Consider the following 15,892-nt stretch of genomic DNA (forward strand, 5'->3'; position numbering starts at 1 on the left):
CGGCCAGTGTGTACGGGAGCTTACTCCCTAAGCGCCCTGCGACATGGCTTATTTCATTTACCCTGTTCTCCAGGGGGAACAGCTGCCATCCCTCGTGGGAAGCGGAATAGCGGCTCCCCGATGGTGGCCACGTCCTAATCCTGTGACTTTGTTATGTTACAGCAAGGGAGATGCAGGCAGCAGGTGGAATTAAGGTTGTGTATCAGCTGCCCTTAAACTAAGGAGAGTCTCCTGGACTATCTAGGTAAGCCCCTTTGTAATCGCAGGGTCCTTCTCAGTACAAGAGGGGGGCAGGAGGCTCGGTGTCAGCGCCGAAGAGGCTACCTCGCTGCCTCTGACAATGCAATGCGGCTCTAGACATTGGGAAACCCAAGACTCCCTGAGAGCCTCCAAAAGGACCCGAGGCTTCGCAACACCCTGATTCTAGCCCGCGAGAACCCATGTCAGACTTCTGATCTCCAGAACTGTAAGAGAGTAAGTTTGCGTTGTTTGTATACCCCCCAAGCTTGCGATAATTGTGACAGCCGCCACAGGAAACAAACATCCCATTTTACAGAAGTGGAAACTGAGGCTCAGCTCGCTTAACTGTGATTAGCCAGGGCTGGAGATGGGACTCCAACGGCGCTCTGCTTTCCCACGGCCCCTTAGCCATCTCCCAGGGCTCAGCTGGTCCCTCTGCTTGCTGGTTGGAAGTGGAGCTGAAACTGGCTTGACCCCAGCTCTGCAGATCTCCCGGCTCTTAACACCACATCGCCCTGCCTTTCGGGGTGTTTGCTCCAGAAGGGGCGGCTGGTGGAGGGTTAGGGAAAGAGATAGAAGGAACGGACCGAAGTAGGCGAAGAGACGATGAAGCAGCTGTTGCCTCTGGACGATGTTGGTTGTGACACTGGGCCGTCTCTGAGTGTGAATGCAGAACCTCCCAGCCCGAGGGTCACAGCACCCCTATCTCCAGTCTAGGGGTAGCCGGACAAAGACCAAACCGGCAGAAGGAAGGGAGGCCAGGGCAGGAGCTGCTGGGCAGGCCGGGGAAGCAGAATGCATAGGAATTGAAAATCTAGGGACGCCTGGTGGCTCAGGGGTTGAGCGTCTGCCTTCGGCCCCGGTTGTAATCCTGGGGTCCCGGGATCCAGTCCCACATGAGGCTCCCTGCAAGGAGCCTGCTTCCCCCTCTGCCTATGTCTTTGCCTCTCTCTCTCTCTGTGTGTCTTTCATGAATAAATAAATAAAATCTTAAAAAAATAAAGAAAATCTAAAGGCATGCTCACAGGTGAGCCTGCATTCCCCACCACCAGGTTTAAGGGATGCAAGCAAAACATTTCAATGACTCCTGAGTTCAAATTACTTCCAAGCTTGACCTAGAAGGAAGGCTATTATAAAAACAAACAAAAAAGCCGTTAAGTGTTGGGGGGGATATGGAGAAACCAGGTCCCTCGTGCACTGTTGGTGGCAACATTGAACAGGGTAGCCCCTGTGGAAAACAGTGACCTCTTCTCAAAAAGTTATGCATAGAATTGCCATTTGGTTCAGCAATTCCACATCTGGGCACATACCCGCAAAGAGGTAAAAGGGGAGACTCGGAAGGTATGTGCACACCCACAGCCATAGCAGCATTATTACCAAAAGCCAAATGGTGGAAGCAACCCATGTGGCCATCGACGGATGAATGGATAAACGGAATGTGGGTGCTATGGTCTGAATACCTGTGTTCAGCCACCCTCCCCCTATTCATATGTTGAAATCCTAATACTGCTGTGATGGCATTAGGAGGTGGGGCCTCTGGGATGTACTTAGGTCAAGACGGTGGAACCTTCATGAATGTGATTAATGCTCTTCTAAGAGGCCCCAAAGAGCTTCCTGCCCCTTCTGTGAGAAGTTGGCAACCCAGAAGAGGCCCCTCACCTGGCCATGGTGTCAACCCTGATCTTGAACTTTCAGCTTCTAGAACTGTAAACAATGAAATTCTGTTGTTTATAAGCCCCTAAGCCTGTGGTATTTTGTTATAGCAGCTTGAAGGGACTAAGACACGGGTCTGTATGTTCAATGGAATGTTATCAAGCCTTATAAAGGACATTCTGAACTCTGCTATAACGTGGATGAAGCTCGTGGGCATTCCCCTAAGTGAAACAAGCCAGTCACAAAAAGACAAATACTGCATGATTCCACTTGGAGGAGGTACCTAGAGTAGGCGAATTCAGATTCAAGAAGTGGCTGCAGATTGCCGGGGCTGGGGGCAGGGGGCATGGGAGTGTTTAAGGGGTAAGGAGTTCCAGCTTGAGGTGACAGTGTGGAGACGGATGGTGAACATACACGTAATGTCACTGAACTGTACACTTCAAAATGGCTAAAAAGGTAAATTTTATGTTCTGTATATCTTACCACAATAAAAAAAAAAAAAAGAAGAAGAAAAGAAAAATCCTAGACTCTTGGCCTGTGTTTCCTGTGCCCGAAGCTGCTCAGTGATACACATGGGTCAGAATATCATAAGATACAGCTCACCATTGAAAGTGGCCTTTCCCCTCACCTTCCAGAAGGAGACCACCTCTCTGCCGATAAGACTGCTCTCCAAAATCCCTCTTCTGCTCTGTAGCCAGAGGGATTTAGGGATCCCTAGGTATATATTTCATTTTTTAAAATATTTTATTTATTCATGAGAGACACAGAGAGAGAGAGAGAGAGAGAGAGAGGCAGAGACATAGGCAGAGGGAGAAGCAGGCTCCCCACAGGGAGCCTGATGCGGGACTGGATCCCAGGACCCCAGGATCATGACCTGAGCCAAAGGCAGATGTTCAACTACTGAGCTACCCAGGCACCCCTATATTTCATTTTCAAACCCACATTTCATATATCATGCAAAAGGAGTAGCACAGAATGGGCAGCCTGGGTAGCTCAGCGGTTTAGCGCTGCCTTCAGCCCAGGGTGTGATCCTGGAGACCCAGGAGCTCCCTGCATGGAGCCTACTTCTCCCTCTGCCTGTGTCTCTGCCTTTCTGTGTGTGTGTGTGTGTGTGTGTGTGTGTGTGTGTGTGTGTCTCATGAATAAAAAAAAAAAAAAAAAAGAGTAGCACAGAAGCTTTGGAATCACAGGGAAACAGGGAATGGGCTCCCAAACTACAGGATGGTGGTCAGGGAAAACACTGTCTGTAGGAAGCACCATTTGAATTGGGTTTTGAGGGATGAGTAAGAGTCAGCTGGGCAAAGGCCAAAAGGGAAGGAGCATTTCTCTCAGGAGAAACAGTCTGTGCTCACCTGAAAGTGAACCGCAGGGCATTGTGGGGGTAACCTACTGACAGAGAGTCTTGGTGTGGCTCCAGGGATCGTCTGTGTGGGCAAGAAAACAGGTTTGCCCACACTAGCTGAGTACCCAGGAGCCTTTCCTGTGCCTGGTGGTCATCTGGGACCCTTGCTGTGGTCTTGTGGTCCCTTCTCTGTTAAGTTCCTCTCACAGTGACCCTGAAAGGGGCACCTAGCACTGAAAGAAATAGGACACCAAAATACAACAGACCCTGGGCATTCATGGATTTAACACTGCTTGACTCGTTGTGATGGGAGGGTTCCCTATGGTTACCCATCTGAAATTTCTACCTTTGGGGACTCAGGCTATCAGCTCCCGTGACCATGAGTGGGTTGTCTTGCCCATGGCTGTCCCCCCTGACATAGTGCTTGGCACATAGCATATGCTCAATAAATAGTTGATGAAAATGATTGGCACAGACAGGCCCATGTACCGGGAGACATCCTCCCTGGCCACACGGCTGGCTGCCTCACCTCAACACACCTCTGTTGTTCTCAACGCACCCTTGCAGGCAGGTTTGCTCAGGACGTGGTTTAAAGAGAAAAAAAAAAATGCATTTGAAATGCAAAAATAACCCTAGTGAAGTATCCTAAAGATGCGACTTACTCTGCAATGTGTCCAAATAAGAAAATGGACTGATAGATCTAGAGAAGGATGGACAAAGAGGTGGTAAGCAAGGACAAACATAAGAAAGTGTCAAGGGTAGCAGCATGTACTGGATGATAGGGGGTCTGTGGGAGAGAATGACTTTTTTTGGCATTTGGAGGTTTTTCATAATAAAGTGGCAGGGGGAAAATGGGTTAAAAGGCCACTTGACTTTAAAGAGCTGGAGAATATAGTGGGAAAGGCAAACCAAGGCAGAAGTTGGGATGCCAAGTTTGGCAGCACCCCACTTTCATGACGCAGACAAGCTGTACGTGCAAGGACAGGGGTCTTGTTCAAGTGGTTTGGGCAGGGGAGCTCTAGATTCTGCTGATCTGGAGGGAGAGACTTCAGTGAATGTGGAGCTGGCCCCCAGCCAAGGCCTGGCCTAGGAGTGCCAGGGTCTTGATGGGGATCTGAATAAAGATGTTGGTTGGAGAAGAGTGCAGACACATCTAGATGGTGTCCTCCTGTTTCAGGATATTTAACCTTTGCAAAGGTTCAGGATTTCTGGGCAAGCAAAAAGCCCAGCAAGGTTGGGTCTGACTCAGCCCGAGTGCCTGGCCCCAACTCTTACCAGCTATGTGGTCTTGGGCAAGTCTGTTCATCTTGGAGCTAGAGTTTTCTTGGCTATCAAAGTGAGGATAGAGTGTAGCTTGCACTTCAGGGGTTCTGAGGATCCTATGGGATGAAGTCAGGGCACCACACGTAGCCAGGCGCCATCACTCTGAGCATCCGGGTTGGAGCCAGGCTGCCCACAGAGGCCTCTGTCCAGGCTTGTCAGGGAAAGGACTTTCAGCTGATTGCCACTCTGCGGACCTCAGTATCATCCGCCGGCTGACAGTATCATGTACCCATTTGTGAAATCAAGCCGAAATGACTAAGTCCACCTGTGGCCCTCTGGGAAAGAAACTCCTCTCAGAGCTCTGTGTTCCTCAGATAGGGGCTTGTTCAAGATCTCAGCCGACGGAGGAGGCTAGTGGGCTCCGGGGAAATCACCCAGCGAGGTGGCCTTCATTTTCTGGTCCAGATAATAAGTCAAGGCCAAAGTGCTTCCTTTAAAAAATACTTTATTCCACACATCTCCTGGTAGGCTCGCTCCCACCCCCACCATTTCTGGGTAGCAGCTAGTTATCGACTTATCTTTTCCTCCAAAGCCAAGGGCACCTCTTGCACAGGGCAACATTCAGGTCCCCAGGCAGCATAGATTTCTGCTCCCACCAACTGGTCTCAGGATGGGACAACCGACCATTCATCTTCCTCCCACCCCTCACTGCCCCTTTGACACCGTCCTCTGCCAGGACTGTCACTGGCTGACAGCCAAACTATTTTTTTTTTTTCAACTCAGGCATCCCCAAGTGTCCTGGCTTGTGGGGGCTTCCCTGGGCATCCTCGCCAGCCTCTTAACTGGCCAGGCATGACATTTGGTGTCCTCAGACAAACTGCCCATCCCAGTAGTAGGAGGTGGCTAATTGGCCCCATTACTGGCACCCGAGGACCGAGGGATGGGGCCAGAAGGAGAGCAGACCCTGACACTGGGAAGCCTTCAGAGCCCAGTGCTGGTGGGCATGTTACAGAGGTCTCCCTGAGCAAATCAGTGGGGCCCTTGTGGCTAAGTCCCTAACAGCTCTGCCCCTTTGGGCAGGATCCCCCCCATAGACATCAGGGCACCAGGTGAGGAAGTGACAGCAGACAAGCCTCCCCAAGGAGCGTAGTGGTAATCATAGCAGTGACCCTCACCAGACAGCTAGGCTGTGAGCCTGGTGATGGTGTCCCTGCTGCCTCTATACTCCCAACCTGGCCACAGGGTGCATGCAGGGGGAGGGAAGGGGTAGGCGGAGGGCGAGGAGCCACATGGAAGCTGTTTTCCAAGGTCCTGAAATTTATGGTCAGACCATTCTGCTCATTTACCTTCCCTCTCTCAAAAAACAGAATCTCGAAGCATGGCCTACCAATGAGACATTCCTGGCCATCTAGGGAGCAATATATCATTTTCTTCTCTTAAAAAATCATTCATACCCTTTCCTGGGTGACTTGATGGTATCCAAGTAAGTATCGTTACAAAAATAGGGTTTGGTTTTTTTTTTTTTTTTTCTTGTCTCTGTCCTTCTTTCCTCAGCCCATTTATTCTGCTGAAATAGAGAAGATGCTTCCATCAAGAGTTGGTCTCAGAGTAAAAAAAAAAAAAAAAATAACAGATTCCATGATCTGATACAAAACAAGCCTAAAAGAACACCTGTATCCCGCACACCAGGCACCAGAAAGCAAAAGGAAACTGGAGTCTTTGGGTTCACTTTGATTCAGTGACGCAGCAAAACATGTTGTTTCAAGAGACACTAGCACGAACTTCCCAGCAATGGAGAGGAAGCTATTTCTGTTTGGAAGGGGACACTCCTGAGCCTTTTATTGAGACAAGAGTGAGTGGGAGGCCAGCAGCCCTGCAGAAATGCCCAGAATTCTTTTTTTAAAGCAAACCCCCAAGGCTTGCGGTAGGCGGGTCAACATGGTTTCTCTTGCCTGTGGTCCTGCAAGTGGCCTGGTGGGCAGGGGTCAGGTGGAGGCGGGACTGTCCATGGTAGACAGGAGGTGAATGACTTGGGCTCGCTCGGCTGGGCTGATGTGCTGGCTCATGTACACTATGCAGTCCACGGCCACTTCAGGATTGTCTTGAACCAGGCTGCGGGGGAGGGCAGAGAAGGGCTGGGGTCATTCCCGCCACTTAGGTCGGGACAGTCCCCAGAATTCCTGTGCAGGGCCATGTCATGTTCCTGGGTGAGTGACAGACAATCCAGAGCTTCCAAACCTCTTCATGCTGTGGTCACCATGGGGGAGTCGGTCCCACATGGCAGGAGAGAAGACCACCCAGGGATGAGAACGCCTCAAAGGACAGTGGACTCAATCAGCCTCCAGCCATGTGACTGGACAGCCAGCATGTCCTCTGCACCTCAGGTTCATTCCCCAAATAGGATCCCACATGATCAAGTACCTACCTCATAGGGAAGCCCATTGGAATGGGGTGAGCAAATCCTTTGGGAAGGCTAATACCAAATGGGAGCCAGCAGCCTACAGCCTAGCAGTTGAGAACTTGGGTTCTCATGAATGTACACTGGCTGTGACCTTGGAGGGGGTCTCTCTATCATATTCCAGCCAGGAATACAGCTCTGAGCTGCGGACCTCAGCCCAAGGCCCGGAGACCATGCAGCCACTCTGGAGTCAGGCAGATGGAGGTAAATCCTGGCTTCAGCACTTGCCAAGAAGTCCAAGGGATGTGCTGGTGGGCAGGGTGGCCACTCACCGTCTGATGGCCTTGAGGACAGAGTCTCGCTTCAAGCACCTGATGTTCTCATGGATGGTGGAACGCAGGCTGTTCCCCGTCTGCCAGTGTTGTTCCAGCCACTGTACCACCATCTGGTTGTTGTCCCACAGGTAGGCCTGGGGAAGGGAGGAGAGGCTGCCTCAGAGAGGGACCCCACCACCGAGCAGGCTAGCCTCTGGCCCCTCACACCCCCATCCCCCTCTCCACCCTGGGCTCACCTTGACGGCCCCCTCCGTCTCCACAAACCACCGGCGCAGCATGGACTGGACGTGCACGTGGCTCAGCTCACTGCTGACCTGCAGGATTTCCTGCTTGACCTGGTCCTCCAGCAGGAGGCGGCGCAGACGCCAGTACAGGAAGGTGCGTGCAGTCTTCCACTCCAGGATGTCCTGCAGACAATCCTCAGGCCTGAGCCCTCCGAGAAGGAGGGAGGAGATGCAGGGCCCCATGTGGGGCTGGGCCCTGCACCGGGCACAGGCTCTGTGATCATTCCTACTTTATAGACCAGGCAGCTGGGGCTTGTAGGAGGTGAAGGAACCTGCCAGGGGTCGGGGGTAGGGGGCAGAGCCGAGATCCCACCAGAATGCTATGCTGGCTGACCAGAGGCACAGAGGGCTTAGGCTGGCTGTGGGTGGGGGGACAGGGAGCACCACACACAGGGTGGTAGGTGACTGTAGGACATCCTCATGGGGGCAGGACAATGGGGTGGGGCTTGTTAGGGTTGGTAGTGGGTGAGTACAGGTCTCATCTGGGTTCCATCAGTCCCAAATCTGGCCCAGCAGTTATAGACACATACAGAGGTCAGAGGTCAGACTGATGGTCCCCAAACCTGGCTGCCTGTTGGAATCTCCTGGGGCTTTGAAACCATAGTGTGCCGGGCTCTTATCCTTTGATACTCTGATTTAATTGGTCTGGAGAACCACCGGGGCCCTGGGATTTTTTGTTTTTTTAATAGCTCCACAGGTGCTTCTAATGTGTAGCATTCCCACCCAGATCCCCTCCTTTGGAAACCATGTGGCCCCACAGTGGCAGGCTCTTACAAAGATGGCACCCTTCTCCAGCATGCAGATGGGCTTGTCATGGAGGCTGGCGAACTGCACCGCCACCTGGTGGTAGATGGGCAGCAGCAGGTCCTCCCTGGCCTTCAGCTGGCCCTCCAGGTCCTTGCGATCCTTGTCGGAGAGCTCAGACATTCCTGAGGGCAAGGGCACAAACCATGGTTGGTGGCATAGACCTGTGCTTTAATCCCAACCATACCCCAAATCGAAATCAAGCTGCTCCTGCGATCCCAGAAATGCACTCATGATGGTAAGACAGTACTCAGCATGCAACCGTGAACGTCCACCGCCACCCCCCACCCTTTTCAGAAAGCACCACTATCCTTATGGGATACAATCAGTTACTATTTCTAATACATGTTGCAAAGTATACTGAGGGGAAATTATAAGCAACTCTGCCAATTTCACACCTTAGATGAAATAGACAAATCCTTTGAAATATACAAATCAGGGAAGCTCTGCCAAGAGGAAACAGATAACCTGAATAGTCCTATATATAATAAAGGGGGATTTGTAACCAGAAACCTCCTATCAGGGATACCTGGGTGGCTCAATGGCTGAGCATCTGCCTTTGGCTCAGTTTGTGATCCCAGGGTCCTGGGATCGAATCCTGCATTAGGCTCCCTACAGGGAGTCTGCTTCTCCCTCTACCTATGTTTCTGCCTCTCTCTCTGTGTCTCTCATGAATAAATAAATAAAATCTTAAAAAAAGAGAAATCTATCAAAGATTTAAAGAAATAATGCCAATTCAAACTCAGAAAACAGGAGAGTACACTTCCTAACTCATCAGCATTACTCTGATACCAAACCAAAGAAATCACACACATCTCTTGTAAAGAGCACAGTTATAAAGATATTGCCACCCAGTATGGACTTTTTTTTTTTTTTTTTTAAGAGAGAGAGCACACAAGTGGGAGTAAGGGGGGAGGGAGAGGAGAGAGACAACGTCAAGCAGGTGTCACGGTCAGAGCAGAACATGATGTGGGGCTTGATCTCATGACCCTGAGATCATGACTTGAGCTGAAATCAAGAGTCAGACGCTGAACTGCCCGAGCCACCCAGGCACCCCCCATATGGACTTTTAAGAGAATTATATCTAAGGTTGCAAGTGAAACAAAGCTATCAGCTCAAACAAAACTGGTAAAATATTTTAACTGGATGGAAAATTCTAAAGGGATGTTTTGCCGTGAAAATTCTGATCTTCTTCATCAGCCCCAAATACTTCCATTTTTATATTGTGTGTGTGTTGAGAAATAAATACACTAAGGCATTAAAGAGGTTTTTTTTTTGTTTTTTTTTTTAAGGCATTGACTTTGCTATATGAAAACACTTTGAAAATATCTCACCAGGGATCTCTGGGTGGCACAGCGGTTTAGCGCCTGCCTTTGGCCCAGGGCGTGATCCTGGAGACCCGGGATCGAATCCCATGTCGGGCTCCAGGTGCATGGAGCCTGCTTCTCCCTCTGCCTATGTCTCTGTGCCGCCACCCCCCCCCCCCCGTGACTATCATAAATAAATAAATTAAAAAAAAAAAACTTTATAAAAAAAAAAAAGAAAGACAATATCTCACCATTTTTTTAGCTGTGTTTTGGTACATTTCACTGTTTTCACCATACTAGAAACCTCCAATGGTGGAGCAGGCTGGGCCTCTCTTGCCCTCTGAGAGATGATGCATTCTAACCCTCTTACCTAGCCCTTCCATGAGTTTCTTGCAAACTGGGTCGATCCTTCTCATAGTCTTTATCAGATCTTTCTTTCGGTACTTAATCTCCACTGTGCCCTCTGGCTCCAGAATATTTGCCCTGAAAAAAGAAGAGGGAAGGTCTATGAGATGTTCCCCAATAAATAGCCAGGAGATGTGGGGGTGCCGTCAGAAGAGCCAGGAAATCTGGGTATGAGTTCTTAGCTCTTTCATGGACTCACTTTGTGACCTCAGGCAAGTCAGAGGGGACTCTCTGGTCATCTGCTTCTATAGCCATAAAATGGGGGCTGAGCCAACTTCTTTAATTCAAGTTTTCTGAACCCTGGGAGGCTCCTTCAGCTCTGAGCACATATGACCTTCTCCAAAACAGCCTAGCCTTCCTGCTCTTCAGCCACAGTTCTTTGTGACTTTTCTAATGTCTGTTCTCCTCAGGCCACGATACTGTTGCTGATCTTCTTAAAGCTCACAGAGTCACAATGAAGGGGCCAGCATGATCTAGTATGAGCTGGCCTCCTATTTCAACCCTCTCACTCACCCCTCAGACTGCCCATCCCCATCCTCTTTTGATAGCTTGGAAGCCCTGAGGAACACTCTATGGAGCTTTGAGCTTCCTGGTGGCCAGAGTGAAAAGTTCATGATTGACCCCACTGGAAGCTGCCTGTGTCCTGAGTCTTCCTGGAGGCCTGACCTCAACAGCCCCCAGTGATGGTCTAGGTGCACTGAAGGCAGACAGGCGTGGCTCATTTGCACCACATCACAATGTCTACCATAATGCCTGGCATAGAGTTTGTACTCAATAAATCTTGAATGAAGGAATGCATGAATGTCACAGGAAGAGGAAGCCTCTATCTTGGGCAGAATTACTCCTGAGGTCTTTACGTCCTAGACAGCATGTAGCACAGAGTCTTCACTTTAAAGTCACTCAAACACTGTGTGGCAAGTATTACTGTCATTATTCTTTCTATAAACGCTCCTGGGATGAATTCCTCCTTAAATACCACCAAGGTTTTCTCTCTTCTGAAGAACTGATATCCTCTCACCCAAGTATCATTTCTATCATTGGTTCAGCCACTATTTTCCAACCACCCCCTAGCAGGTAGGCATGGTGCTAGGCCCTGGGTTATAAAATCAAATAAAGCACAGCCCCTACAGGAACTCATAGCTCTGGGAGAGAATCAGAGTCTAGTGAGAATTAGATAACTGTTGTATTTCCCTTTTTATCCTGGTGGTCAGGAAGCTCAGGTGCTTTCTGTCTTTCCTTATTTTTTTATTGCAAACTTCCTTGGGAAGCAGGTGAGTATAAGTCATGAAAGTACAAACAATAGTTCTGCTGCCTCTGGCTACAGCCACTAACTCTGAGACAATTTTTTTTTTAAGATTTATTTATTTATTTGAGAGAGAGAGAGAGAGAGCTCGCACAAGTGGATGGAGGGGTAAGAGGGAAAAAGAGAAACACATTCCGTGCTGAGCAGGGAGCCCAATATGGGGCTCAATCCCAGGATTCTGGGTTCAGGACCTGAGCCAAAGGCAGATGCTTAACTGCATGAGCTACCCAGGTGCCCCTCTTCTGCGAAAATCTACTTGAGCACTGGATGCTAGTTTCAGATTGGTAAAACTAGAGGCTCTCCATCCTTCAGAAACTCAGAATACCAGGTGCCTGGGTGGCTCAGTCAGTTAAGCGTCTGCCTTCAGCCTAGGTCATGATCTCAGGATCCTGGGATTGAGTCCCAAATGGGACGGGCTCCCTCTCAGTGGGGAGCCTGCTCCTCCCTCTCCCTGTACTCCTTCCCCCTACTCCTGCTCTCTCTCTTGCTCTCTCTCAAATAAATACAAAAAATCTTAAAGAAACAGAAAAAGGGGAAAGAGAAACTCAGAATGACCTTGCAATTCCTGGCCAGAGGCTCAAAGGTGATGGGGCCTCAGGACTAGGAGGTGAGAACAAGCAAAGGTTCAGCCAGGTGGAGGAAGTGATGCACCCACCTGCTCTCCTTGTCTGCATACGTTTCTATGCACAAGGGGTTGATGGAGGAGTCCACGACCACCCAGGAGCCCCCCCGGAGCTCTGCATAGGGTGGGATGTAGATCAGGACGGGCTGTTTGTACTGTCTGAGACTGTCTACAATGTAGGCTCCAAACTTCAGCATCTGGTCATACATGTCTGAAAAGCAAAGCAGTCACCTGGCAAGAAGGCTTCAGGCCCTAACATCTGTCCACACACCAAGTCCACAGCCCTCCTCATCCTTGGGAACCTGAGAAGGTGTGTTCAGCTGGGATGCTTGGTGGCACCACAGAAAGAGCACTGGGCTGGGAGTCAGGCGTGGGCCTAGGTTCAGATGTCACCCTGACTGTCCATGTGACCTCAGACACATCATTCTCCCTCCCTGGGCCTCAGGGTTCCCATCTGTAAAAGGAGGTTTAGTTCCCTCCTGGGGATTCCTTCCAGCTCTGACTCTGGGATGCCCTGGCCGGTGAGAGCACCCCCTCCTGATCCTGCCATTTCTAGCACACAGACACCTTACCCATGTCCTTGCCTCCTGCTCACACGCAGTATGACCCTTATTTTCTACCAAGATGTGGCCCTCCAAGTACCAGGCCCTTTACATGGTTATATTGCAATGATAAAATTGGCCATCATCACACCAAGAGCTAACTAACACCATGTACCAGTGATCAGCTCGTCAAATCCTGACCTCAGACCTCTTGGGTTGGTCATCACCTTAGTCCTTTCATGGGTGTAAAAGCTCCCAGGGCTGCCCTCCCTGCCCTGCCCCTCATGGCATGATCTCTGGCCAGTCACACTCAGACTCAGTTCCTCATCTGTAAAATGGGAAGATGTTACCTGAACTGCTCCCATCCTCAGGACTGTGGAGGGGGGGGGGTCTCAGCTAAGAGGATGATGGGGCCATACAGAGTAGAACTGCAGCGCCCCCAGGAGGGGGCTTCCCCATCCTGGGTGCTGGTCGTGTCCCCCCACCCCATCTCCACTCTGGGATATATAGAGGAGAGGCAGCCTTACCTTTCATGCCACCAGAGAACCCTCTCCAGTTGGCAAAGATAATCAGGGGCAACCTCTCTCGGTTGAAATCCTTGATGGCCTGGGCTGTCTTATAGGCCGAGTCTGGGAGCCACACCTGGCCTGCCTGCTGGATTATCTGGAACACAGAGCGACCTGGATCAGACTCCCCTGGGTAAGATGGGGACAGTTGCCTGAGCCACACCCTAGAGGGCAGGCAGTCTGGTCTGTGTTGGTACCCACACCAGAGTCAGTGCTCACAGGGAGGGCCCGAAGCTCGTTTGCTAGGGGCCCTGCCTGTTTCTCACACTGCAGCCCTCAGAGTTTCCTTTTGCTTCATTTTCAGGCTCAAAAGGATGCCAAGCCAGTCCGGGCCATGTTGAGTCCTATGACCTACCCTCCGCCTCCTGAGCTCCTCTCAGTCTGTGCCACGGCACACCTTAGAAGCAGTGACAGGGACCGAGGCGGAAGTCAGGAAGGATTCCCCAGGGATGTGTCACTCTCTGAAGAAGATAGGGTGGGACATTTATGCATCCCACAGAAACAGTGCTGGAGAAATGCACCCTCAGGTCCCAGGGCTCCCCAAGGCTCTGGCATGTGACCACCCAGGACCCACTCTTATTGGCTAAGCCACAGCAGTCCCAAATTCCCAGCCCCCTCACCTTCGCCTCTGAATCCAGATTGGCAGGGTCCGCAGGCACCACCACCTCCACGGTCCGCGTCTCCACGGCGATCACTCCAACAGGGATCCCCCCTAGCCTGCAAGGCCCAGCATGAGTAAGGCAGCCTGGATAAGCCAGGTGACACACCCCCCCCCCCCATGGATTCAGAGGTAGATGAGTCCACCCAGCCCAAGCTGACACTCTGTGGGCATCCTGGATACATGGGCACTCATGGCGGGGATGGGGGCATGTGGAGGAGACCACGGTTTTTACTCTGACAGGTTATTTCATTGGAAGGCAAAGAAGCTGCTCTTAGCAAAGCAGTAAGAGCTGCCTCATGAACTGGCGGGCTAGAGCGCTGCTATTGGTGCCCTTCTTGGGACAACGGCCGCTATGGTGATGGGGATGGTCAGGCCAGGGCAGGGACTGGAGCAGCGCTGTCCACTAGAACTTTCTGTGATGCTGAGCACTTGAATTGTGTATATGTGCTGCCGAAGCGAGCACTGAGCACTTGAATTGTGGCAACAGAGGAAGAGGATCTGTTTTCCTCTTTCAATTCATTTTATGTTTTAATGACCATACTTGGCCAGCGGCTACCATGTGGGACGGGGGAGGTGTAGGCACCAAGGCATGTTTGGAAAGGGATATTGAGCTGGAAAGAGCTTCCATTCAGGGGATTCCATGACATCAGGGACTGTCACCACTTGCTACCAGTGGCCCTCTGCCAGGTGCATCCCTGGGTTACTCTTGTTTACGCTCTCAATGACCCTATGAGGCAGGAGGAAGGAAAGCCTTTAAGTAAATGAAGAACTTCCACATGGAAGGGGGAGCAGATCTCGTTTTAGGTTTTTAAAAAAATGTTTTAAAATAAAACACAGAGGAGTAGCTGTTAATTCTAGGCTTAGTATTTTAATACTTATTTATTGCCCAGGAGAGAAATAATAGCAACCACAAAGAGAGTACTAGCAACCACTACCACTTATGATTTTTTTTTTTAATGATTTTTTTTAAATAGGTTCTACGCCTGGCATGGAGCCTAACACAGAACTCAAACTCACAACCCTGAGATCAAGAGCTGGATGCTTCCCCGACCGAGCCACTCAGGCCCCCGCATTCATGATATTGTAAGTGCTTAACATACATCATCACAAACAGTCCTCGGGGGGTAGGATTATCATCCCCATCTTGCAGATGAAGATGCAAAGGGTCAAAGAAGGTGAGTGACAGGGCTGGGCTTGACCTCAGATCTAATTCCAGAGCCAGAACGTGTAGCAACTACATCATACCAGGAATCTGAATGGTAAATTATAAGGACACTGTTTTGGGCTCCACATAGGGAAGGATCTTACAGGGAGTGGGACATGTCTAAAAAAATGAGGACTACACCACTGATGAGTGAGCTGCTCAGCTCTGGAAGCATCCAAGCATTTAAGCCATCCACCAGCTGTGTAGACAAGGGGGTTCCTGACCATGGTCCTCCTGAAATGGAATTCATAGTTTGGAGTGTCTGTGCAGTTAGCTGGTGGGAGCACCAAGAGCTATCTTCTGATTCCCAAAGGGGGCCCATGGTCCCCTTGGCTAGGGAGCCCTGCCTCAGGGCTAGACACTAGGAGCGAGGGTGCTGACTCCCAAGAATAAGTTGGCTGAGATGCCTACTAAGGCCACAGAAAGATCTAGACTTTATGAAGAAAGTCATCATCCAGAAAACTATTCCCCAGATTTTTTGTATCAGAAAATCCTGAGGTCAAAAGGAAAGTGCTCTTGGGGGTCATCTGAGAGAAAAGGACTCATGGCCTAGTGTCTGGAAGTCCCAATGCTGGGGGAGGCCAGGTGAGTGCAGCCCGCCCCATCCTCAAAATTACCTTGCTCGTCCTGTCACCACAGTCTGGGCCCAAGGTGCCATGATTTCCTTGAAACTGCCATAGTCAAAGAATCCACTCTGCCAGGATCCCTTCAGAGCTGTGGAGAAGAGGACAGAGGCCCAGGCCAAAGGGTTGGATTGGGTTGATGAGGATCCCCAGGGTCTGCCTGGTGGGACAGATAAACTGGCCTTTGACAGCCCAAACATCTGTTTCTCCTAAAAACCATACAGAACCCAATCCCATTAAAAAACAAAACACAATATTAAAAAACTAAAAAAACAAAAAAACCTGGCTGCAGAAAATATGCCAAGTCAGGAATCAGCTCACTTGGAACATCTAACTATAT

At 50.3% G+C, this 15,892-nt stretch overlaps 1 protein-coding gene across 5 annotated transcripts in view; it reads right to left on the reverse strand.

Moving 5' to 3' along the window:
• Positions 1-4,986: 4,986 nt before the first annotated feature.
• Positions 4,987-15,892, reverse strand: part of ACACB (acetyl-CoA carboxylase beta) — a 130,318-nt gene continuing 119,412 nt past the window's right edge. For all 5 annotated transcript variants that reach the window (XM_077876025.1, XM_077876026.1, XM_077876027.1 and 2 more), the window contains 9 exons: positions 15,547-15,643; positions 13,685-13,781; positions 13,026-13,161; positions 11,990-12,167; positions 9,997-10,109; positions 8,290-8,444; positions 7,468-7,638; positions 7,229-7,365; positions 4,987-6,610 (listed from right to left, as the gene is read on the reverse strand). In XM_077876025.1, coding sequence (XP_077732151.1) covers positions 6,484-6,610; positions 7,229-7,365; positions 7,468-7,638; positions 8,290-8,444; positions 9,997-10,109; positions 11,990-12,167; positions 13,026-13,161; positions 13,685-13,781; positions 15,547-15,643 — 1,211 coding nt within the window. In that variant the 3' untranslated portion in view covers positions 4,987-6,483. The remainder of the gene's footprint in view (positions 6,611-7,228; positions 7,366-7,467; positions 7,639-8,289; positions 8,445-9,996; positions 10,110-11,989; positions 12,168-13,025; positions 13,162-13,684; positions 13,782-15,546; positions 15,644-15,892) is intronic.

The sequence above is a fragment of the Canis aureus genome, chromosome 27 (assembly GCF_053574225.1).
Source record: "Canis aureus isolate CA01 chromosome 27, VMU_Caureus_v.1.0, whole genome shotgun sequence".
Taxonomy (NCBI): Eukaryota; Metazoa; Chordata; class Mammalia; order Carnivora; family Canidae; genus Canis; species Canis aureus.